The following is a 25,116-nucleotide window of genomic DNA, read 5'->3' on the forward strand; positions in this document are numbered from 1 at the left end:
TCAGCAAAATTCATATATAAGGTAAAAAACAAAAACATTATTTGTGCTGACACGGATAGATTATACCCTTTATTACACCCCAAAGACACACCACAAAAAATAATGAAGGAACCAATTATGTGATGCATTTAGGTACTTTGTAGAGTGCTTGTGAAATTTCATTCTCTATTCAATGGGCTTTGAGGTGCAGTTAGACCACACTCCTTTTTCCAGGTTCATGTGCTAAAGTTTTAATCCTTTCAATTTTTACATTCCGTCTCGTTTTGCTTTGAACACCCGCTTTGTGGTGACTCCGTTGTTGTGAAGCAATGACAGAAAGAAAAGCTTTAGAAGATAAGAAGGATTTAGCACCAGTTGTTTGTTCTGCTAATAATTTGAGGCATTGGTTTTACCGGTTTCACTGGCCCTCAAGTTGTGGGGAAACTTTCTGTGATGCCAAAGCCTGAGTTGTTTGTTCTCATTCACAGTCCTGCCAACAAAAATAAGAAGCTATGAACAACAAATGCTTTTTCAAACCTCCATTACTGTATTTAATGTGTGGAAAACCCCACTTGTTAAAAGGCGAAATGGAACCACTAAGTTCTGTTGGACGATCCAGAACATTAAGGGAAAACACCACCACCTAGTGTCCACTTTGAGAAGTACAACGAGAACTCGTAAATGTTTGGTGCGACTGTCGCAACACGGAAATGTAAGATAAAATCAAACCCACAGTCAAGAATCAATAAAGCAGAAATGAATTGATAAAAAACTATTTATTTGACCTCACCAGTAAATATTATTTTCCTTTTGTCAAACAAGGGAGTGTTTTATAAACAGGAGTCCTGTGAGGGTGACTCCATTGCCGTGTGAGTAAGGCCACTGGCATTACAAGTGTAACAGATGCAGTCTTCACAGTAAGATGGGATTTCACAAAGATCTTATCCACGTGGAGCTGATAGGTAGTGAGCACAAAAATCAACTAAAATCAAATGGAAATAGTTGTTTTGAAGATTCCTAGTATTTCTGGATGAGGATCGCTGAAGCTCCACCTCCTCCGTTGCAGATGCCGGCCAACCCGTACTGACCTGACTTCAGGTTATGCGCCATGTGACCCACAATTCTCGCCCCAGACATCCTGACAGGAAAAAAAGAAATGAAGCAGAACTTGGAATCAGTATATTTTGTACTTTAATGGGCATTGTTTATGAATCTGTTTCAAAATGACCCTGATAATATATTTGTGCACAGGAGAAGAGATGCTGAAGTAAAACAAACTAGAAACTAAAAATAGTACTGCGACACCTCAGGACGAGGGCCGCCTGTCACAGGAATGTGAGTAATGACTCCATCAGACACGTCTTGGCTCTGATTGGTGGTTTAGATTCAGGTACGGTAGTGTTACATATGGCGTTGGAAGCAGGGGGTTCCACTTTTTCCCACATTTTAAGAACACGCTAACAATTTCAGGAAATATGACAACATATTTTCCAATGACCTTTTTTTTTTAAAGTAAGCAAAGCAGCTTCTTGTGTTCGTGCTGTTGGAGTCATGCTGCAGACTTGTCTCACTCAGAAGCTTACCCAATGGGATGCCCCAATGACACAGCTCCACCGTTGACGTTTACTTTTGCAGGGTCAATATCTAACATCTTAATGTTGGCCAGAACGACCACGCTGAAGGCCTCGTTGATCTCCCACATGTCGATGTCCTCTTTTTTTAGCCCTGCAGCATCCAGTGCCTGACAGGCGGGGGAAACGTGTTTCAGTGTCCATAAACAGAGGGATTCGCATCAAGAAGCTTGCAAAAATTGTTGTTCATGGGTTCAATGTGCGACATATTTAATATTAAGCAATGGTCACGTGGTCATTCTCACCTTTGGTACAGCAAAAGCTGGAGCAATGGGGAAATCAATCGGTGCGACCGCAGCATCGGCGAAAGCTATGAAAAACAAAATATATAAGATATCAACTATGTGGTAAAAAAGTGAAGTCGTAATAACGACGTAGCTTTAGTTAAAGTAAATGACAAGGCAATAGGAAAAACACAACCGACAGGTGTGCATTTCATTTAATGAACAAAATAAGAATGCGTTTTTATTCTAGAAGTGGTCTTAGAATAATGAATTGAAATATTGTTTATGGTGAACCCACTGATCACTGGTGTGTGTGTGTGTGTGTGTTTTCTTACAGACAACCCTGGCCAGTGGATTGACGTTCAGCCTCTTCGCTGCTTCCGCCGTCATCAAGACGAGAGCGGCTGCTCCATCGTTCAGCGTGCTGGCGTTAGCAGCCGTCACTGTGCCTGACATCACAATCACAGAAACATAAAGATGAGAAAAAAACAGGGGGGTTCTTTGAGGATCCTGATGACCTAATCTGTAAATCAGAAAATGATCGCTGTGATTACCGTTCTCTTTCTGGAACACAGCCCTGAGTTTGGGAACTTTGCTGAAATCCACTCTCCTCCACTCCTCATCCTCGGACACGACCACGTCAGGTTTACCTGCACGACCACGTCAACGTCAGAAATACTGCGTTGTTAAGTCAACAGCTAAAGCCACCCCTTCCCCCTTTCCTGTTTCGACAGCATCCTACCTTACCTCTCTGTGGAATGCTAACCGGAACAATCTCCTTGGCTAGAATGCCGGCCTCGTACGCCGCCTTGCTGCGGCTGTACGATCCGATGGCGTAGGCGTCCTGCTCCTCTCTGCTGATGCTCGAGTTCTTGGCCGTGTTCTCTGCACAGTTACCCTGTTGTAGACAGAAAGGTTTCAAATATTAGATGGATGAATGAGCTTCTTTTCCATCACAAGGATTAACATGGATGTGTAGTTTTAATGAACTAAATCAGAAGAATTATTTCACCATATGGAATTTGTTGTAGACGTCGGTGAGTCCATCCTTGACGATGAGGTCTTCCATCTTCACCCCTCCGTAGGTCGGAGTCTCTCTGGACATCACATAGGGAACATTGGACATGCTCTCCATGCCGCCCGCCACCATCACATCCTAAAAACACACAGAAGACAAGATCCACGTGACCAGCAGTCTAAAGCTCAAAAACACGCTAATCAGGACAAAACCATCAACTTTATGATTTATACTGGAACAGCTGGTAGGAACAAAGCAAGAGTGAGCACTGAGGTGCTACCCAGGGTCAGCTAGAGTCCTGGTGGATCCAGGTTGAGCTAACAGACAAGGTTTCCCTCATTCTAAATACATAAAGACATGAACTTGTAATGTTTCCCTGGAATTTTGACCCTGACCCAGTGGTTCAGGGTTACTGAGCTGTATATTTCCACTGTAGCTGCTAGCAGTCAAAGAAGCAGCGTGTTAATGCTACCTGGTGTCCACACATTAGACTCTGAGCCGCCAACATGATGGACTTCATCCCAGAGGCACAAACTTTGTTGATGGTTGTTGCTGGAGTGCCGAGCGTCAAACCTGAAGACAGAATCAGACATTTTTGCAAGTGTAAAAAAAAATCACCACAAAATACAACATGTGTTTTAAGCGGCAAGGAACATACCTGCTCCCAGCAAGGCCTGTCTGGTGGGGGCCTGTCCCTGTCCTGCCTGGAGCACGTTGCCCATGTAGACTTCTTTTACGTCCTCGGCAGGGATTCCTAAACACAACAGATGATAAGTCATCTTATTAATTTAACCCTTCATCACGCAGCAACACACCCACTAATGTGAACCTGAAAGAATGGGAACATTCTAGAAGTCAACCACTTGGACCCACCTGCTTTGTCTATGGCACCTTTGATGGCAACAGAGCCCAGTTTGGTGGCCGGTACCGAGGCCAGGGTGCCTTTGAAGGAGCCCATCGGCGTGCGGACGGCGCTGACAATGACGACTTCCTAGAGAAACAAAGACCAAGTGTTTAATGTGTATAAATATCACTGAGCTGTAATCATGAAATTTAACTGCAGATTTTCAAGTGAAACATTACTTACATTGAGAGTAGGATGAGATGAGTAGGTTCTAGAGAAATATTTGTGAGCCTACAATGACAAAATAATGTTCTGTATTAATCATCATTCATGCATGTCGCTATTCATTCATGAAGCTGTCAGATTTTGAAAAGACATCGGCAGTTTTTGATTTTAGTCCACGAGTTCAATGAAGTTTTACTGATAAGAACATTATTGGCTATTGATATGAGTAATCGTTCAGAGAATGCATATTATTTTCCCATTCAATAATGTGAAGGCATATTTTCCAGAGGTCAGAAATTCCAAAATCGGGATTATCTCAATTTACCATCGTATTGATTGCAGCAAAAAATCAGGGTGAGAGATGGACAAGATCAAAAATTAATAAATGAATTTAAAATCAAAACACTTGTCCAAGTCGGACCATGAATACAACATTAGATTACTTGTCATCGATGATGAAAAACAACGACTACAGCAGACTTCTGGATGAAAATTCGAAACATTTTCCAATTTTTTTACATCTGAAATGTCATTTTGGCATTCATGTGATAAAACACAAGAAACCAATAGTTTCTGACCACATATGCATCCCAGGTTAGTCAGAATAGCAGATTTTTAGCAACAAGATTGATGTACCGTTTTAGAAGCAACAAAAGGAATCACTTTGTAAAGAGATTCCAACAGCTGTCAAAATGTTATTTTAACACTGAGCAGTAAAATACATCTATACTGTCGCAAACACATTCTTCCTAAATGTCAGCATTTAAAAGCCAACGAACAAGTAACAACTGCTAGGCTTAGAGGAACACCTGAACGCAATAATGATTTTGACCTTGAGACAAAGTTCACATGGAATTTTTCCAACACGGGACTAATATTTCATATGTTCCATTCCTATTAATGCTAAAAGTAATTTCCATTACAATTTAAGATGTAATATGTTGACTTAATTTGTTTATTTATTTTAATACAATATATATAAAAAAGTTAGAAAAAATAATTTATATGCATTATTTGAGTAGTTTAAAGGAATATACTTAAGAATCAGTCGTAAAATGTCATATCGGAAACCGTCCTGCGTGATGACCGACGACGTTATAAAGAGCTTGTAAAACTACCATTAAAGCTACTGTATTCCATCAAGATAGTTTACTGCTGTTCTCACTTGTCTCCTCATAGGTTATTTAGTTGAGACCACATTTTTGAAATCTTCACTCTCACACCTGGCTTTTTAAAAAAAATTTAAAATATATTTATTAGTTTATTTACTGAAATGTGGTTTCTCAAGGTGATTTAACGTTAACGTCACCAGTCAATGTTAGCTTAAATGCCTGACGGGGCCCTTTTGTTTACATGCTACACATTGCATTCTAAAACTGTCACTCTCTTTATGCACACTGATAATTTCACTCGTCTGCACTTACCAAACGTTTACAAATTCGAGCGTTCATGGATAACAGTCCTGTAGATGACATTTTTTAAGGAAGGAGATTGGAAGGCGCAGCAGTTCTGGCAACAGCTACAATTTTAGCTGCGATTAGGAAGACGTAAAAACAACAGCCAATCACAGTGAGAGGCGTACTCCTGACGTCATGGCTCTTTGTGCATTATGGGTGTTGTATTTTTATTGTCGATCGGATTGCTGTTCGTCTTAAAATTGTGATTATGTATGCCCCGAACATTTTCCTCTAAATTCAGACGCTTAAATAAAAAAAATGGACTCATATAAACTCATAAAAAAATTCTAATCATGTTTTATTTACCTTTTTTAACACATTTATTTATTGCTACTAATGTCGTAATAGTTCGGTATAGGTGTACAGGTACTGGTTTCCATTACCGAAAATAAATAAACGTTTATTCATAGCACAGACAATGTTAGGAAAAAAGAGATAAATAAACAAAGAAGTGTGTAAGTAAACAAGATTAAAAAAGAATACTATACAGAGGTGAATGAGTGTGGAATTTCAACATGATGATGTCTTTTGGCCCTGTAAAGTTTAGGCACAGCAGAGAAAATTAGTGCAGGAAAATGAAGAAAATGTGGTTCTTGAAACAGATGCGCTTTCCAACCCATAGCTCCTGTTAGCCTTACATTAGTTCAGCCCCACTAGAGGGAAGCATACCTCAGGTTGAAGGATCAGGCACACCAACATGTGGCTAGCACTGCTGCTAAGTTATTGTAAGAGGTGTATGATGAAACAGATTTATTTATAATGGATGTTCCTCACATGGAAACTCTTTTTAGACTGTTAAAGGATTCAAATGCAATTATAGCAAAATTACTTAACTTAAAAGAAGCCAAAAGTTATTCTCCTCCTCCCAATCAGGTCACGATTCCTCCTTTAAGTAGACTGTCTTCTCATCATCTTGACTCGACAGATTAAAAAAGAAGCTCACAACCTGTCCTTCTTGAGATGAGTCTGGCTGATTCTCTGAATACGTTGATGAGGAAGTGCTTGGTTACCAATGATATAAGACTGAAGATATAAGACTTTCTTTTTTTTAAATGTCGTTTCATGATGATTGACACAGTGAAACAATTCACATGAAAACAGGATAGTTTCTCAGCCAATGAATCAAAGCTTTACGATTTGTCCTTGCTGCAGATAAATGTAATCTGGCTAATCAACTGGATATTGGTGAGGAAGTTCCCTTCCTCACCACAAAAAAGCAGACAAAAAGAGCATTTTTAATTCTATTTTCCAACTATATACTTATTTAGAATTTGATTGCAGCAACAGGTTTCAACGTTGTCATAACAACTCCATGCTTTTAAACTAAGTCACTCCAACAGAGTTTTGTTTTTTTTAAACTTTATTTTAATTAAGGAGATAATCGCAGCAGTAAATCCTTCTAATTATTTACCCATGCCTTGGAAATGACCTCTATTTGAACACTTGAATCAGCGTCAACAGGTTGGTGTGAGGAGTAAATTGGGAGGAGACAGTGAACGCACCACGTGAGCCTCCAGCATCGCCGCCGGTCGTTCATGTCAGTGAACGGAGAAGTCCCGTCAGTGGGTTCCGCTGCCAGGAGACGGGGAGAGTTTTACCGGGAGCCCGAAAGCTATGCCAGCCTCTCGTGGAGCACTTCCACGAACATAAAGGTAAGAAACGTCGGGAAGCTGGACGGTAACGGAAGCAGGTGCGGCTCGAAGCGCCAACGTTGTGGGAGACTGAGGCTCCGCGCCCGCCTGACGCACCGGGACCTTAGAATAAATGTCCGCTCCGCTTTATGTTATATACACGGAGCTGCCTACTCAGTATTTTACTTTTCTGTATTTTCCTCCCTGCGAACCATTGATCAAGTATTTCTTTTCTAGGGTACTTGTTTCATATTATGTTTATCCTGCTGTCATTCCCATACAGCAGGGACTAAAGGGTTAAAACATAGAACCATTATTCTGAAGGAAAAAATGTCTTCAGGTTTTATTATGAAAAAATTTAAACATTGTTAAATAAAAATCAACCCTGCTTTCGTAAGTAATAACATGACCTGACTTCAGTCATCAAATTAAATCGATCCAGCAGTCATTTCACCTGAATCATGTTTGTGTTTAAATATGTGATCTAAACAAAAATCAGGTTGTCTTCAACAGTTTGAAAGAGTCTAATATACTTTGACTCAGTTGGTTAAAACATAATCAAACATCTAAGTTAAAAAATGCTAAAAAAAAATGATAAAATGCATAATGTACACGCATGACGTCACAGAAATAAGGTTATATATCCTCCTGCAGCCTGGCTGCATGTATGTGTCGCTCCATTATTCGGCTACAGGATGTCCTACCTGTTCCTTTCTCTCAGGTGAAGTTAGTCAGATGGTCAGTTTTGTGTGTAGTTTGTACTGATGTCTGTGAGCTCCTGCTGGACACGTTAAAGGTTCCATTGATTTTATTTTGAAGGATCACCCTGGCATTTTCTGATAAGTGCTGAACTTCAGAGGTGACATTTAACTGGAATAGAAGCATCATTTAGCAGATTGGCTGCTCGCCTATAGCCTCTCGTGTCCGTGACAGCAGAGGTGTCCACGGGTGTGTAATGAGACGATGTGTGAGACAGCAGATACACACTGCTGTGAGAATTTAATTATTCACACGATAAGGTTTTATTATTTTTCAGATATTATCCAAAAAATGTGATCATTCATGAGGCTTTGCAAGATTTTTCTGCTCTCCTTTTTTTTGGTGCCATTGATGCCACTGAAATGTAATTGTGTTATCTGAGAATTAATTAAAATGACAGGTAAATTAGGTATTTTGACGTATGTAAACATAATTATGTCAGAAGCAGTATTGGTAGATTTACAAATAATTTATTTATTCATTGGTAGTTAGAATGTTTCTTAAAGAAATGTAAACATATAAGGGGCCATCTCAATGATGGGGATGTTGGGTATGTATGTATGTTTGTGGGGGGGGGGGTGTTCAGGTGAAAGAGGGGCCCCTTTAGATTTTAAACCAGATCAAGGTGCAGTTTTTTTGTTGTTGTTTTTTTGCAGGTGAGCATCTGTTGACTCACACGTGAATCTCTTCATATACTTTAAACTGTTGGTGTCATATGATAAACATATATTATATATAAGACTCATATTTAGTACATTAGATATTATGATATCATTGTATGTATGTAAATGGAATGGATTCGTTATTCTAACTGAATTCAGATCATACTTACTTTAATACCGTTGAGCTCAGTTAATTTGTTTACGTCCATGGTTTAAGTCACTGATGATGTTGATGATGATGATGATGATGATGATGATGATGATATTAGTGATCAACATATACAGTATTAGAATCTTCTTTCTAATTCTTTCTAAGTGTAAATGTGTTTTCGGGATTTGGAGAATTCTGACAGGAATTTCTCCAGTTTCATTCATTTATTTATTTATTTATTTATTTTTACATTATTTAAAAAATATGAGTAATTTTTTGATAAAATGATCAGCAGATACATCCACTGTATGAAGGTAGCTGTGTTCACAGGTTGTTCCCAGTTTATCACGCAGCCTTTCTACACTGGTCAAAAACACGTGAGTCTGTCGAGAAGCTAAATCCAAGCGATCCACCGCTAAAGCTCACAGTCACTTATCCTGAAATGCATCTCCTCACACACACACACACACACACACACACACACACACACACACACACACACACACACACACACACACACACACACACACACACACACACACACACACACACACACACACACACACACACACACACACACACACACACATGTATGCAGGTAAACCAATGCTGCAGCATTGTATGCAGGCAGCGACATGTGTGCCTTCACATGTGCCACAGGACAAAGGGCCACACTACACCTCACATTTCTCTCACGTTTCCCCGCCATGGGTTGGTGCGGTACAGCTGACCCGACCCACCCGGTTCACCTCAGCCCATCCGTACACTAGATTTAAGGAAGTCAACACCTTTCACCTCTAGATTACCCCCCAAAGCCCCCATAATAACTGCTGGTGCTCATTCTGAACATTATAGGATGAGATACATCCCAAGTTTTTATTCAGCCATAGTTGAGTTTCATTCCTGGTGGAGGTGCAGCTACATCATGGAAAGCATTCACCAGCCTCTCTGTGAATGTGTGTGAGTGGGAGAGGAGAGTCACCGCCTGTGGGGGTCCGTTTTGTTTTCATTGGCTCCCTGCTCTATTGTGTGTCCGGGCCCGCCGGCTGCCTCTGCACATTTTGTTAACATTTTGTTGGTCTAAACTAGATTGTGGCCCTGAATCCGAGCGGCCTGCGTGCGTGAAGAATAAAAGGCACCACAAAAATGTTTCAGACCGAACTGTTAGTTAGCGATTTGTTGACTTTTCCTTGCTGTCATTGGTGTTACTCTTTACTCCACATGAAGTCACCCAGGACGGGGCGCACGAGTTAGAAGACTGGGTAATGAGTAGAGATGTTTTCTATAATGAGTCACGTCAAAAACAAAAAAGAAAGAAAAAAAAAAAGATTTCGTTGCAATCCTTGCTGTCATATCAGTGCTTTCAGCAGCTGTGTGTCTCATTGATGTTTCTGATCCTGAATATTGTATAACTGGTATCCCTGTCTGGGTTCATACTGAAGTTGAGAATGCTGCTCCTTCTAAGGTGACATTAGCTGGGCCGGGTGTCTCAGCCAGGTAATGGAAACCCCCGGCAGCGCCTGTCTGTTGCTGTCAGCCGTCCGTCTAGCGACTCCTCTCGGTCCGGCTCACCTTCGGCCCCACGCGGCCTCTCACCGTTCAGCCGCCTCCTCCTCCTGTATACCGTCGTCGCCCCCGCTTGGAGAAATCTGTGGGAAAAGGTGTGCGTATGAAGGATAGAAATGAGAGACGAGAATGGCTCAGTGATGTCAAATGGATTGTTAACTCAGAGTCAGGGTGATTAGAGAAGAAGAGAGACGGCTGAGGTCTCAGGGGGCGCCCTCTGAAATCTCACGGTGCATAATTCATTCAACCTGAAGCCACCTCCGATGTGGTGGCATTTAAAGATATAAACCCGGTGGTAATTCAAGAGTGTGTCAGGTAGTTAATCCAGTCATTCGTTGGAAACTCTTGTGCCTGATGTTTAAAGCATCCGCACCTGATAATCGAATCACTTCTTTCCAGGTTAAACCAGATGAGATGCTTTGAGACGGGACGTCTACATTGATAAGAATCATGGAAAATTCACCACATTGAGGACAGACGATCCGAGACGGTACCGACGAGGGTGTTCAATGATCCGGGTGTCGGGGTCAAACTATCGTTGAACTTTTATTTGATAATTTAATTACTTTGATTTATTCGGAGTTTGCTTTTTAGTTCTTTTAATTATTTGATTCTTCTCTAACTTACCAAAAAAACCCAACAACAATCCTTAGAAGGTAGATTTCATTTTATCCAAAATCCTCCTCCGTGCCGGTGTGTACTGATATCACAGGACAGCATCGTGTTGAAGAACTTTACAGCCATCCTTGGCTGCTAAGACCACAGCTCCTGCTTTAAACAGTTCCTGAGTGACTGTGCAGGACAAATGGAGGTAAACTGAATGAAAGAAGATCACTATACTTGAGGAACAGAGGAAGTGAGCAGCCTGGCATCATGCCCCCTGTGCTGTAAACTAAACCATGTGTTCAGCGGAGCTTGAACTGCTGCTGTCCAGATTGATTGTAATTTTGACCCAGTCCATACAAAAGGAACGGTCTGTACACCCCCCCGGGTCATCTTTCACCACCCTGTATCTTTGTTTGTGAACTTCTCAGAAGCAGATGAATTCCTCCACTAGTGACTCATCCAGCGTCGTTCACTTATGGACTCAGTTGCTTCACTCACATGCAGAACTGCTAAAAACACCGTGAGACAAACACGCTTCCAGAGCTCGTTTGTAGGACGAGAATCAGAAAAAAGAAAAAGAAAAAAAAAATCTATTAACTGTAAAAATCACTTTTAGGCAGCATTAAAATGAATCATGCAGGGAGAGACCGGAAAGCATAATAAAACATGAATAATGAAAAGCTAAATTTAAAAGTTTCACGTCCATCATCAGGATACAGTATTTTCCGCACTCTAAGGCGCACCTAAAAGCCTTTAATTTTCTTTAAAACCAACGGTGCGCCTTTAAATCCAGTGCGCCTTATATATGAAAACGTTTTAGAATGGGTCATTTGTTGATGGTGTTATAAACCAGGTTACACAATTTATTCCCTTGTAATGCTGCAGCAGCTCTTTAAGGTGTTTGGATGGAAACTCTTGTTCTCTCCACTGAGTCAGACGATCCGTTGTCCGCTCACTAACATAACTTTGTCCGTGACATGTTTTTAATTTGTTTAAACATTTGCAAAGCTGATACTTTCTGGAAAATTTCACGTAATAAAAACAACTTATCCAGGTCATTTTTTAACAAAACCTGGTCTGATTTACATTCTCTCACCATTTTGGGGACAAGATTTAAGGCCCTTCAAAATCGTTGTGTTGCTCCATTTAAAAATGCAATAAATTAATGATCTAAAATGTTTTGTTTAAGCTGGTAAAGCAGTTAATTTAGTTGAAATGACACATGAAATCCCAAATCTTCATCTGTGATTGTCTGCTGCCTCGGCAGGCCTGTCTGGTAAAAGGGAAAGACTAGTTGAACCAATGAATAAAGGAAGAAAGAAGTTACCACTGACAGCTATGAGTTACTCTGGCTCTGCTTTTATCTGTAGTTTTGACACAATCCTCCATCAGGCAGTAAAAATGTCTGATATTAAAAACCGGACGACTGCCTTTATTTCCACGTTAGCGGTTTGGCCCAGTTTATGTGTCAGCGAGCCGGTGTGACGATGCGATTGTGTCCCGGCGGATTCTCTTACACTCTGATTCTTCTGGGTTCATTGACAGGTCCGGAGCAGCAAGCCAAAACCTGATGTTACTTATTAAAGGCCAGGATCTCTTTCCTTTCTTTACGTTAACTGCAAACAGACGGACGCTTAGAGACTGTCTGCTGGCCTTGATTTGTGTGCAACCTTAGCTTTGTGCTGAATCGCCTGTGGAGAAAGCGTCATGTCATGATACACAAGTGTTGACAATGGCTGTGACATCTGAAGATATAGTGATTTTATCATGTTAATAATATGCATATGATAGTATTGTGACACTAGAGCACCTGATGATCGGTATTATTATTCATCCCCGGCCGACGATTAGAAAGAGAGCTGCTTTGGGATACGGATTACGTCCGTTCGTCTGTCTTTTATGTTTGGTTTCTGGACCATAACTCAAAACTGTCAGTGATTCCTGAAGTGGCGCCCTCTGCTGCTAGGAAACTTTCCTTGTTTGGATTGTTTTGTTTCCATGGTAACAAGTTGAACCATGATTCCTCTCAGAGGACAAGGATATAACTCGATTGATAGCAAATCAATCAATGGAATTATGATATTAACTCGACTGATGTTCACCTGTTTTCTAGAGTCTCGGTTCTTACTGCTTGTAATCCTTTTTGGATTTTAATTCCCCGTTTAACAACATGACGGACAATTTCTGGTATCAATTCAACCTAAACTGAATATTTTGGGGGTGGGTGGAAGCCACACAGACACGGGAGAACAAACGCACTCTGCATCCGGAGTCAAACCCGCAACCTTCTTACGCTAGAGAAGCAGTGGTGGTAACTGCGCCATGGTGCTGCCTTTCATATGCTAATTGTGGCTAAATTTAATGCAAATGTATTGGACAAAATTACATATGTATGACATTTTAAAATTAGGTTAGTAAAATTTTGTCAGTTGTGTGCTGAGTAGATGAAACAGTTTGTCTTTAGCATGAGGCTACATTGGATTGTTTTACACTGTTAAATGCACGCATTGATTGTCTGCCTGTGTAATTTATACACAACATGTTACTGGTTTACCTCTACATAGAGCTAACATCCTGGAAAGGTGATCTGAGTCAATCTGCTTGGGGGTTAATGTTTAGTGTAGTTTCCTCCAGACAGTGATGGATGGTGATTGAGGAAGGATTATAACACCGCCGTCTTTCTGGTCCCTGCTTCTGAATACACTCTCAAGCTGGGATGGGTTTTCTTTTTGCACAATAACATTCTCACTAGTTGATGTATTTCTAACAGGTGAAAACAAAGTGGGTAGCAGAGATTTTCTAGAGGCCGTCACAGATGCCTGACTTCATCCCAGATTAAACCGCTGGTGGGATTGGAAGGTTTTCTCTTGTTGGAATTGGCTAAGATTCCATAAATTGATGCCGGTGTCTGGACATGCGGCACATGTAGCAGCTAAGTGTCTATAAAGTTTGAATTAAGAGTTGGATCTTTTATCGGAAGAAATATATTTGTAATTTGTGCTGCTTTGAGCTACTTTAATGCTTCTTGTATGATCTTATTATTGCAAACAGGTGATAAATAGTGCAATTTGACTCCCACATTAAAATTAGGCTCAAAGCCAGCCACTGGGCGCTACCGCTCAGTTTGGTTAACACCCTTATTAGTGTAAGATAACCCCAGGCAATCACTTATTGGTGGTGCCGACAGACGGGGGCCCCATCGGTGGCAGCCAGGGGAAACGATCTGCCACCCAGCTCTCTGGTCCCGTGTGCCAACAGGACGAGGAGACCGGAGAGCTGTCGACACCCCCACCACAAAGGCTTTCAGAGCCTCAGCTCTGAACATCAATGTGAAGTAAAAGCTTCGCCTTTTAAAGTCATTTTCAGAAGCAACAGGTGGATGTTATGGTGCTCAGTGTCGCTGATGAGGTGTCATCTGATATTTAATCTAATCTGACGATTTATCTCCCATTTTATTGCGTTTCCTCCTCCGCTGAATGTGATGTTTACGGAGCTGCTCGTGGGTGACATGAAAGGAAGAGATATCCTTCTATATATAGGTGAATGCATTGATCAATAATGCATCCAGCTCTTCCAGCACCGGCGTCTTCATTATCTGGCACTCAAACGTCGCCCTATGTGTCACTCCTGTTATGAACGGATCCAGGAGTGACGCCAACGTTTCGGAAGAATCTTCATTTGAACGTTTTGCACCTCCTGTCGACTCAGAAGTCCAATGTAGACGACATGAAGTTTTGTGAGTCTGTTTCCTGTTTGTGAATGTTGAAGCACGTGTCCAGGACGTTTTGAGCGAGTGTTTTACCTGCGATGTTGAGTCAACATCAGGAACGGGACCGAACTGATCCACCACTTCCCACCCCCCACACTGAAATACCCTCATTTGTGGGGTCGTATAAAAGCAATATCCTGCCAGGACAGCGCTCCGTATGTTATCACCTCCGATCTTACGTCTCTTTATGTCGCCCCAATACGACCATCAAGGGAGTGTTTTGGGTGATCATGTTTTACCCGCCACCCCCCCCACACTACCAGCACCCACTGGTGTAAGGTGGCCCTCTGTCTGAGGTCCTGGTAACCATAGCAGGCCTTGGAAAGTGAAATGTGATGCGGACGGCCCTCTGGGCTGTGCTTCTGAATCACAACTCCATAATGAGCTGGCAGAGCTCCGGCGGCATCAAAGATGCAGCACCCCAGTATCTGTTTCAACTCACCATGCACAATAGAGCAGTGTCATCTCCGCCTGGGGGGGGTGGAGGTGGAGGTGGGCACAGGTGGAGGTTAGAACCCTCAACCACCCTCCCTGTGCTCACACCCACACATCCTCAGACCACCTCGCGTGAATGGCATATCTGATGCTGATGCAAATTATCTTATAGCATCCACTGTTTCTCATGTATACAAATCAAGAAGCGTGTTATAGAACCATTAAGAACATTTGGAAGGTCCCGCTACAGAAGGAGGCGGTCCAGCAGTGTGATCAATCTGCAAATGAACGTCCATTTTATTATTACTATAATAAATTACTATTTTGCTTTAAAGAAAGTTTAAGTCATTCAGTTAATCCAGATCTGCTTCAGAATCCACTCCCCTCTCTGCGACAGTTCACCCGCCTTAATGGGAATAACAACAAAAATCCCCAAAAGTAAGATGATGATACTAATTTAATTATTAATAGAGAAAACAAGCACATACTTTAGTTGGAAATAAAGTTTTAAAAGTTAAGGTTCTGTTCTTCAGTGGGAACTTTTCCAGGAAATGATGTCAGCGGGGATTTTGAAAAGGCTCTGTTGAGCTGTGTTTCTAGGGACCCCTCCAGAGGTTATTGAAGGTGTTCCAGGGGGTCCTCAGCTGGAAACAGTACACAGATTGAACACAGTAGCTGTATGAATGAATATCTTTATTAACAATGCACATTTCTGAAAGTATTTATTTCTAATCTTACATTCAAAACTGATATGAAAAAAAAGGAAATATTTTATTTTACATGTATGAATAATTATGTTTGTTTACAGAACTGTTGGTCTCTTGTGAGGCTTTTATGACATGTGATTGGATCACCTAGAACTGATGCTAACACACTTAGCTAAATGCTAATGTTTCTTACTAACATATCAAAAGGAGAGTGTCAGCATGCCGCAGAATGTATGGTGTTTGCGATATATAAACAGCGTCTTCACAAATCGTCCATGACTCTAAGAATTGATCGCAATCTTTTAAAAAGCTGTTGAGGTGTTTGAGGCTCAAAGCTTCACAGCGGGACAGAACCATTTATAAAAGAAAAAAGACCCTCAAACAGGACGGTGGTCTGACATTCTGTAACAGCCTCCATCCACTAATATGTCTTTGTGTCCCTCCAGGAGAATCCTCTGACCCAGCACCGACACCCAGGCCCCTACTGACTCAGAGACATCATGGGACCCCTCCCAGTTCGCCTTTCGCCCCTCGTCCTCTTCTCCCTCCTCCTCCTGGCCCACGCTTCCACCTCCTTCAGGCCGCAGGTGGTGGGGCGAACGTCCCACCCTGAACAGACCCAGACCTCTGGAAACACCACGGGGGATGGGAAGCGGACTTGTTCGGGCGTGGTGGTGTGCAGACCTGGAATCGTGCTGCCGGTGTGGCTCCCTCTCGACCCCCCGGTGGGGGAGCAGGCCGGGAGGGCGGTGGTCTACTTTATCTGTCTCATGTACATGTTCCTGGGTGTGTCCATCATCGCTGATCGCTTCATGGCGTCCATCGAGGTCATCACGTCTCAGGTATTATCAAAGCATTTCTACATAAGGAATGAAATCCATGTGAGGTGATCATGTCTAAAGTTCTCCCCTTGTAGGAGAAGGAGGTGACCATCACCAAACCCAACGGTGAAACCACAGTCACGACAGTGAGAGTCTGGAACGAGACTGTCTCCAACCTCACCCTCATGGCCCTGGGCTCCTCGGCTCCTGAGATCCTCCTTTCTGTCATTGAGGTACACAGGGTGTTTAGTTTAATCTACTATATATATGGATGATCTATATGTTCGTCATCACACACTCTACATATGTCAAACTCAAGGCCCGGGGGCCAAAAGTGGCCCGCCTCATCATTTTGCGTGGCCCGTGAGAGCATAAAAGGTCAGCCTGTCTAAGAATGAATAGGTCAATAGTGTGCTTTGAGCAAAAACTACATTTCCCACAATGCAGTAATGCAGCCCATTTTAACACTGAAAAAAACCCCATTTTGAACATAGTTAATATCCTAATTTGTGTTTGATGGTTTTTTTATTTATTCCCTTGGATAATGTGATCATTGATTGATGGACTTCTGTGGGTTTAGAAACCTGACAAATTAAAAAGGATTTAGGTTAAAACAGAGCAACAAAAAACATTTTTTCTGCGCAACTATAATGTCTAAAACTCGAATAATTAATAAATCCTTAGCATTAAGAAGTAGTTACATTTTTTTTACATTACATTGAGCTAAATTTAATACATTTATAAGTTACATCTGGACCTTTGAGGACAGCCATTATATGATGTGGCCCATTGATGAAAATGAGTCTGACACCCCTGATGTAGTCCAACACCTCCATCTGCGTGTGCAGCATATTTAATTACTTCTGTATCTTTACTCAGGCATAGCTGCTTCTCCAGAGACCTGTGACATATTTTGTCCCTTAAATGTCTGCAGGTCTGTGGGCACAACTTTGACGCTGGAGAGCTCGGTCCGGGCACCATAATAGGCAGCGCTGCCTTCAACATGTTTGTGATCATCGGTCTGTGTGTGTGGGTGATTCCTCACGGAGAGTCACGCAAGATCAAACACCTGCGAGTGTTTTTTATCACGGCTTTCTGGAGTATTTTTGCCTACATTTGGCTCTATCTCATACTGGCGGTCATCTCACCTGGGATTGTAGAGGTGTGTTTGGATGTTTGCCTATAAATATGTGATTAAAAAAAAGGTGTATGGAGCATGTGACACTTGTATTTCCCCACACATATCCTTGTATTGCCAGGTGTGGGAGGCTGTGGTGACGCTGGTTTATTTTCCGGTGTGTGTTATTTTGGCTTGGATCGCTGACCGTCGCCTACTCTTCTACAAATACATGCACAAGCGTTACCGTGCAAACAAGAGGCACGGCATCGTGGTGGAAATGGAGGGTGACCTGGCGCCCAAAGGCATCGACGTGATCATGGATGGAAAGTTGTCAGATGGCAGCTTGTGCCCTGGAAACTCCTCCAGCGTGACGGTGTCTGTGCAGACGGCCAACGAGCTGGACCAGAGTAAAGATGAGGTATGATCAGCAACACTCCTACCCATTCCCACTAGAAAAACTGAGATTTTTCTAACTGTAAAGTCATTTAATGGAAATTTAATGGAAGATCTGGGTTGATGAGCCTTGTAGGATTCAATCACAGCAGGAATCTGAGTTTTAACAGCAAGATGTTTATCAAGGGAAGCTTCGTAGTAGGAGTTCCCAAAGTTTACTAAAAAACATACCTGCCTGCTCTGCATAAAAGCTCTGACCTGTAAGAAAACTGATTTTGTAACTAGAAGCTGATCTGTGTTTTCTCATTCTGCTCTCGAATCGCGTCAAATGTTCCCTAGTGCTCAAGTAAAAATGTAAAATGAATGCCAGATAAGTCAGAGTTGGCTTAGGGAGTGGTTTTATTTTCGTTCTTGGATAGGTGGTCCACATCCTGAAGGACCTGAAGGAGAAACACCCAGACAAAGACCTGGACCAGCTGATCGAGATGGCGAACTACTCCGCTCTGGTCCACCAGAAGAAGAGTCGCGCCTTCTACCGCGTCCAAGCGACGCGTTTGATGATCGGGGCCGGGAACATTTTAAGGAAACACGCGGCCGAGCACTCACGTCGGGCAGGAAACCAGGAGGGGGACCTGGCCTCCTGCTCGCACATTAGCTTTGAAAGCGCCCAGTACCAGTGCACAGAGAACTGTGGCTCCATTAACCTGGGGGTGATCCTAGAGGGGGGTACGGGCCAAAACACCTTCTATGTGGACTATTGCACTGAAAATGGCTCCGCCAACGCCGGCTCAGACTACGAATACAGCAAAGGAACCCTAGTGTTTAAACCAGGAGAGACACACAAGGAGATCAAGGTGAGCGAGATGAAAACCGGTCAAGAATTTCTAAGCTTTTACACCAAAATGTGTGCATTTTTGCAGATTTGATTTTAAAAAAATGTTTTGTTTTGCCATTTAACATCAGAAACACGCTCAGAAATAATTATAAATTATTTTCTAATGAACTTTTCTAATGAAGTAAAATCAACAAAAACAGAATTAAAGAATAATTTAGAACCTGAATGTAAAGGATTTTTATTTCTATGAAGGCTCCATACTGTTATATGTAAGTGGTGTCTGATTAGAGTTGTGATTCTGATGCTTTTCAAGCATCTGCATTCAAATTCATTCAAATTCAAATTCAAAAAAACTTAATTTGTCCCCAAGATACAACTGAAAATTGAAAATTAAAAAAAAAGAAATCTCTCACCTGCACACTCCTCACTCTCCAGGTGACCATCTTGGATGATGACATCTTTGAGGAGGACGAGCATTTCTTTGTGCGTCTTCAGAACCTGAGGTTAGAGGAAGGTGGAAATGAAGGGACAGGAAGCCCACCCCTGGGTAGACTGGTAGAGCCGCTGGTTGCCACGGTCACCATCTTGGATGATGACCACGCTGGCATCTTCACCTTTGGCCAGCAGGTGCTGCGGGTGAGCGAGAGCACAGGAACGCTGACGGTGACCGTGGCGAGGAACTCGGGTTCTAGGGGAACCGTCGCCATCCCGTTCCACACGGAGGACGGCAGTGCCAAGGCTGGAGTGGATTACGAGGAGACCAGGGGGGAGCTGGAATTCACCAACGAACAGACCAGGTGGGGAGCAGTCGGAGGATGGAGACACAGGTTCCCCTTGTTCCCGTCATTTATTGTCATGAGTCAAAAATAAGATAGAAGACAATAAGAGCATCTTGCTATAGATTTAAATGGAGTTATAGTAATTATTATATTATATTATTTAAATTATGCTAATATTATATTATATTATATTATATTATATTATATTATATTATATTATATTATATTATATTATATTATATTATATTATATTATATTATATTATATTATATTATATTATATTATATCAATATTATGGTAAATAATTATTTAAACCAGCTGTCTATACAATCCTGTGTATAATCTCCATATAACTCCACGTTTGGCTGCTGCCCAGAGCCTCCATCATTCAACAGAGGGAGCTCTACCGAAGCTAATCTCCTCTGGCAGCATGTATACATGCTGGAGCGTCCACTTCCCATAGGGGGGGGGGGTGCTAATTCAGTACAGTTAATATTTCATCTTAAAGTGAGCATCCGTTATCTGTTGGTGAGGAGAATGCTGCCACATTGTTTTTCGTTTTAAGATCCAGAAATGATGAGGACAGAATTGATCATTTCTGGGTGAGTTGCTTGAATAAAAAAAAAAAAAAAAAATTTACACAAAAGCATCGAATGCTTTCTCCTCCATCTCAAACCCTCAGTACATTTAGGAAAGGAGCCCCGGAACCTCGCTGAAACTTAACTATAGGAGGCAGAATTACTTTACCTGACTGCTTGACAGTTTAAGATAATCCTGCACCGCCCCCCCACCCCCTGATCAGGTGTGGGAACCTCATGTAAGCTAGCAGATCATTTTCCCATTAAATTTGCAGGTTATATAAGGTGTGTTTGCACGTGGACTAATTGTACAGTTAGTGAAAAACTGTTATGTAACAGGACCTGTCAACACATGCAACGCGGTAGATGTTGAGTGTCTGTGACTGGAGCCTTATTATTTAATTTACTTTCTTATTTATCTGATGCTAAACCTCCAAACAGACAGGAAACCAAACGTACGTTGGCACAAGGCATTTATTTTAACGGTATTTTTTGGCTAACTGAGGAGCGAGAGCAGAGTGTGTTCAAGCCTGAATTATTTAAAAGTCCATTGTTATTAATTATTTAAGTCACTTCAATTTATGATGTGATTTAGGGGGAAGAACTTTCAGATGTAGAGGTTTACAGTACGTATTTGCGCGCCATATTGCTCACCGTGTTCGACGGCGCTTGGTTCTTTGTTGTAAAAAATAAAAATATGTGTTTGTGTGTGTGTTTGCATATTTCCAGTCAGGTTTTAAAAGTGCACATTATAAATGTGGAGGAGTACGAGAAGCAAGAAAACTTCTTCATCGTGCTCGAGGACCCCAAGTGGTTGAAGCGAGGACTATCCGGTGAGTGTGTGACTGCAGATAAATCAGTGTTTTCACGTTTATCTTGATAAATTATGAGATGATAATGAAAGAAATAGAAACGGAAATGAACATTTAAGATGGTAACTCTAACCCAGCATCAAATATCAAACAATAACAGGAATCCATCACGTGCAAAGAGGAATTAGCCGGATTAGTTTCATGCATACGGAAGTGTGTTTGTGCAGAGAAACACACACTGTGCATTAACCACTCTATCCCAACAGAGATGTTGTATTGAAATCATGTCTGTCTGTGTTTGCAGCACTGCTTCTAAACCAGGGTAAGAAGGTTTGGGTGATCTGTGGGGATTATCGGTGCTGTGTGCGGCATTTTTGAACGCTAAAATATTGTGAAATTATAATGTTAAAAGAACTTGATCTCACACTGCCTGAAGTTGATTTTTCTATTTAATTTCATAAAAAGGATTCTGCTTCTTGTCTTTTTGGCTTCCTTACATGCATTTGTTTTTTGAGGACAGGACCATTAACTGACTGGAGTCCTGCTCCACTTAGGTTGGGGTGTGCTCCCAATAACGGCAGTGTTAGGCCCACTGGAGTGGGGGGTTTAAATGTGGGACTCATCCACTGAGCTTCTGCTGTGAGCTGAAGATCTCAGGACTTTTCATTATTTACCAGGAATCATACATAATTAAAACCAATAATATGATTATATGTCTCCTAACTCTGCTTCTCCTATGATGGTAAACCTTTTTTTTGTAACTACACATCATCCGTCTCCTCAGATAGGAAGATTAACGTTAAGATTATGGCGGTTTCTTTCTCACAAAGTGAGGTCGGTGTTGGGTTTGAGTAAAAACATACATTTTTTTCCACTCCACCTAAATATGGAAGCAGCGATCTCCCTAAATGCTTCACACAGCACCTTTATAAAGGTCATGCTTTGGAGGTGTGTGCAGTGTGGGATGCTATTTCACGTGTGGGTTTCTATACTTTACACTATGTGTGTTGTGCAAACGGTGCAATAAATCAATAGTTTTGCCAATAAAATGTTTTTGCTCCATCACAGGCAACCCCAGCCCCGAGGAAGAGGAGGCGAGGAGGATCTCCGAGATGGGTAAACCCATCCTGGGGGAGCACAGCAGGCTGGAGGTCATCATAGAGGAGTCCTGTGAGTTTAAGGTGTGTGAACTCAACAGGAAACGTGACCAAAAACACAAAAGGGGTTGTGGTAGTCGCAGATTTGCATTATGTTCATGTCTTTTTATTTATTAACCATTTTGAATCCTTTCTACGCATCAGACTCCAAACGGAGTTCTAGACCAGGTACAGTTTTGTCGGCAGCATGCTGTGTGTGATCAGACCTTTCTCATTCCATTTCCTCAAACTCTCAAAAAAATCACATTACTTTCATCTTGATTTTAGACGAGGAAGTGTGTGTATCCGTGTTTGCTTGGTGTGAAACGTTTGGGTCAGTTGATTCGAAATTTACTTCACATTCTGCAACAAACATTTGAATATGATGAACAGCCTCTCCAGAGACTGCAGAAAAGGAAGAATAAATTCAAACATTTCAAGTCAAAGTGCCCCAAATTTCACTCCTTTGCTCATGTGTGGAACAGATCTGTTGTATTATGTGACAAAAACATGGAATATGAGCATTTTAATCCTAATTTAGCCCCTTAAATCACCACCATTTGTCTTATTGGAGGGTCCAGGGTTTGGTCCCAATCTGCTGATGATGCTAGCTTCAGATTCAATGCTGCACTGAGGTCAAAGGTTACATTCAATCATGAGTTGATGACACTAATGTAAAAAATATTGAATGTGTTCCAGAACACAGTGGACAAACTCCTCAAGGACACAAATCTGGCTTCAGTGATTGGGACTCACTCGTGGAGAGAGCAGTTCATTGAGGCCGTAACAGTCAGTGCAGGTCAGTGGCTCTTTGTGTGTGTCCGTTAGCTTTGTGTGTGGGTGACATGTTGGAAAGAATTTGGTTTTTACTTGGTCTTTTACTATCAACTCTGATGTTTCTGTGTTTTTTTTACTCGCGGTTGATGTTTAATGTTTGCTCAGATTTACGTGAAGTTGAGATTTCATGTTTAGGTTTGAAGCAGTTGAAGAAATGAAATTACCCAGAAAGCTAAATGCTACCAAGACCAACTCTTATGTCAGGAAACATGCAGTTTAATTTGTCCTCTCTGTGTCTCCTTTGAACAGGTGATGAAGAGGAGGGACAAGAGCGAATGCCAAACTGCTTTGACTATTTCATGCACATATTGTCCATTTTCTGGAAGATTCTGTTCGCTTTCATCCCACCAACGGAGTATTGGAACGGCTGGGCGTGCTTCATAGTGTCAATCACCGTTATTGGTTTCTTAACGGCCATTATCGGAGACCTAGCTTCCCATTTCGGGTGCACCGTGGGTCTCAGAGACACCGTCACCGCGGTGGTCTTTGTCGCTCTGGGGACGTCGCTGCCTGGTGAGTCTCTGCTCTGTTTTTAAACAGTATTTTAACAGTTTATCCACATGAATGACCCACATATGTCTCCCCCCAGACACGTTTGCCAGTAAAGTGGCTGCCACTCAGGACCAGTATGCAGACGCATGTGTGGGAAATGTGACAGGCAGCAACGCAGTAAATGTGTTTCTGGGCATCGGGGTGGCCTGGTCTGTGGCTGCCGTTTACTGGAAGGTCAAAGGTAAGGTCTTCCGCGTGGAACCCGGCTCGCTGGCCTTCTCCGTCACACTCTTCACCATTTTCGCCTTCTTCTCCATGGGAGTGCTAATGCTGCGCCGGAGGCCGTCCATAGGCGGGGAGCTGGGAGGCCCGCGGATCCCCAGGATCCTCACCTCACTGCTTTTCTTTGGACTCTGGTTTCTGTACATCCTCTTCTCAAGCTTGGAGGCCTATTGCCATATACAAGGCTTCTGAGAGAGCACGGCTGAGGAGATGAAAGACTGCACAGCAACAGAAACACTCATCAGCAGGACATTTACCTCTACAGTACTGTTACAGTTATTATCACTGACAAGACCTACTTGACAACTGCTGCCATGGTTCATAAAAAATGTAGAGACTCTTTCTGTAAATGTGAGCTCGATGTCTGATAGCTCATAATCCGGATTAAAAATTTGGTCTTGTTTCTCCTTTCTTTAACCCATTAATAACCCATAATCAGGTATGTTCGACCGGTTGCACTAATAAAGCCGCACAAATAAAAAAAGCACTGCTGCTCTGGTTATCTACATTTTTTGAGGACCGATTTACATCAACAGTTAAACTGTAAAGCAGAAGCAGATTATCTTGGTGTACATTATTGTCTGGAACTGACAGGAAATTAAAAGAGTATGGTGACGATACAGTTTAGGACATAATCTGGTATGTTTAATATCTCTCTTGATGAGCTGTCTCTCTGTTGAGGTATTTGGCACAGTGCACAATTTATTGTATTGTAATACAACCACTGAATTTGATCTAACTTTAATATTGTGTATAAAAGTATAATTAACACGAACAGTGGTCCTTTAATGAGCTTTGGAATGAAACAAAAATACTACCTAATATCTGCCATTAAGTGTTTCTATTTAATTTTTTTTGATTCATTTACCCCTTGAATCTTACGTTTATTTGTTAATGGCGTTATGTTATGTATTTGTAATTTAATGTATCTGATCTGAAATGAAAAAATAATATATTGTAATTTATTTTAAGTTGTTATACCGGTAATTACAATTAAATTGTAACTGAGTCTGTTTTCATTGTATCACTCATTAATTTAGGAGAAGGTGTACTGAAGTTAAAACAATATTTATTTATTCTGGTTTTCTTAAATTCTTTACGTCAAATACAATGAACCACGGTGGACAAACAAATTGTAAATTCTACAATTAAGGAGCGCTTGAACCCGCCTCTTTGACGTCATAGAGAACGCAATTGATTGACATCGTGTGTGACGTCTGTGTTACGTTCACCGCCCATAACTGAAAATAAATATTTTGATCGACCTGTTTGTAAATAAGTGAATGTAAATTGCGGTAAAATTATTGAATGATATTTGGACTAAATAAGCTTCATTTCTACACAGATATTCTCAAAATATGAATAAT

At 41.6% G+C, this 25,116-nt stretch overlaps 2 protein-coding genes across 2 annotated transcripts; one reads left to right on the forward strand and one right to left on the reverse strand.

The window, feature by feature from the left end:
• Positions 1-740: 740 nt before the first annotated feature.
• Positions 741-5,473, reverse strand: acat1 (acetyl-CoA acetyltransferase 1). The gene is made up of 12 exons (XM_068331285.1): positions 5,346-5,473; positions 3,940-3,987; positions 3,726-3,843; positions 3,511-3,606; positions 3,325-3,425; positions 2,847-2,990; positions 2,582-2,732; positions 2,389-2,484; positions 2,170-2,283; positions 1,856-1,920; positions 1,563-1,720; positions 741-1,117 (listed from the first exon to the last, which is right to left on the reverse strand). The coding sequence occupies exons 1-12, from the start codon at positions 5,394-5,396 to the stop codon at positions 997-999; spliced, it is 1,263 nt and encodes a 420-aa protein (XP_068187386.1). The 5' UTR covers positions 5,397-5,473; the 3' UTR covers positions 741-996.
• A 1,436-nt stretch (positions 5,474-6,909) lies between these two features.
• Positions 6,910-24,727, forward strand: slc8a2a (solute carrier family 8 member 2a). Its single transcript, XM_068330949.1, has 12 exons — positions 6,910-7,030; positions 16,111-16,506; positions 16,581-16,718; positions 17,420-17,647; positions 17,745-18,023; positions 18,418-18,852; positions 19,269-19,630; positions 20,920-21,023; positions 22,071-22,183; positions 22,838-22,937; positions 23,225-23,488; positions 23,565-24,727. The coding sequence occupies exons 2-12, from the start codon at positions 16,165-16,167 to the stop codon at positions 23,939-23,941; spliced, it is 2,742 nt and encodes a 913-aa protein (XP_068187050.1). The 5' UTR covers positions 6,910-7,030; positions 16,111-16,164; the 3' UTR covers positions 23,942-24,727.
• The last annotated feature ends 389 nt before the right edge of the window (positions 24,728-25,116 follow it).

This window comes from Antennarius striatus, chromosome 13, assembly GCF_040054535.1.
Source record: "Antennarius striatus isolate MH-2024 chromosome 13, ASM4005453v1, whole genome shotgun sequence".
Lineage (NCBI taxonomy): Eukaryota > Metazoa > Chordata > Actinopteri > Lophiiformes > Antennariidae > Antennarius > Antennarius striatus.

What these genes read in the sequence shown, in the direction of transcription:
- acat1 (XM_068331285.1), bottom strand. Translation starts at nt 5,396, where the DNA reads ATGTCATCTACAGGACTGTTATCCATGAACGCTCGAATTTGTAAACGT. An exon ending in CATCTCATCCTACTCTCAAT is followed by an intron (nt 3,844 to 3,939) that starts GTAAGTAATGTT and finishes TTGTTTCTCTAG; the next exon opens with GAAGTCGTCATTGTCAGCGC. An exon ending in ACAGGCCTTGCTGGGAGCAG is followed by an intron (nt 3,426 to 3,510) that starts GTATGTTCCTTG and finishes TTCTGTCTTCAG; the next exon opens with GTTTGACGCTCGGCACTCCA.
- slc8a2a (XM_068330949.1), top strand. Translation starts at nt 16,165, where the DNA reads ATGGGACCCCTCCCAGTTCGCCTTTCGCCCCTCGTCCTCTTCTCCCTC. An exon ending in GGCCGTAACAGTCAGTGCAG is followed by an intron (nt 22,938 to 23,224) that starts GTCAGTGGCTCT and finishes TCCTTTGAACAG; the next exon opens with GTGATGAAGAGGAGGGACAA. An exon ending in TCTGGGGACGTCGCTGCCTG is followed by an intron (nt 23,489 to 23,564) that starts GTGAGTCTCTGC and finishes GTCTCCCCCCAG; the next exon opens with ACACGTTTGCCAGTAAAGTG.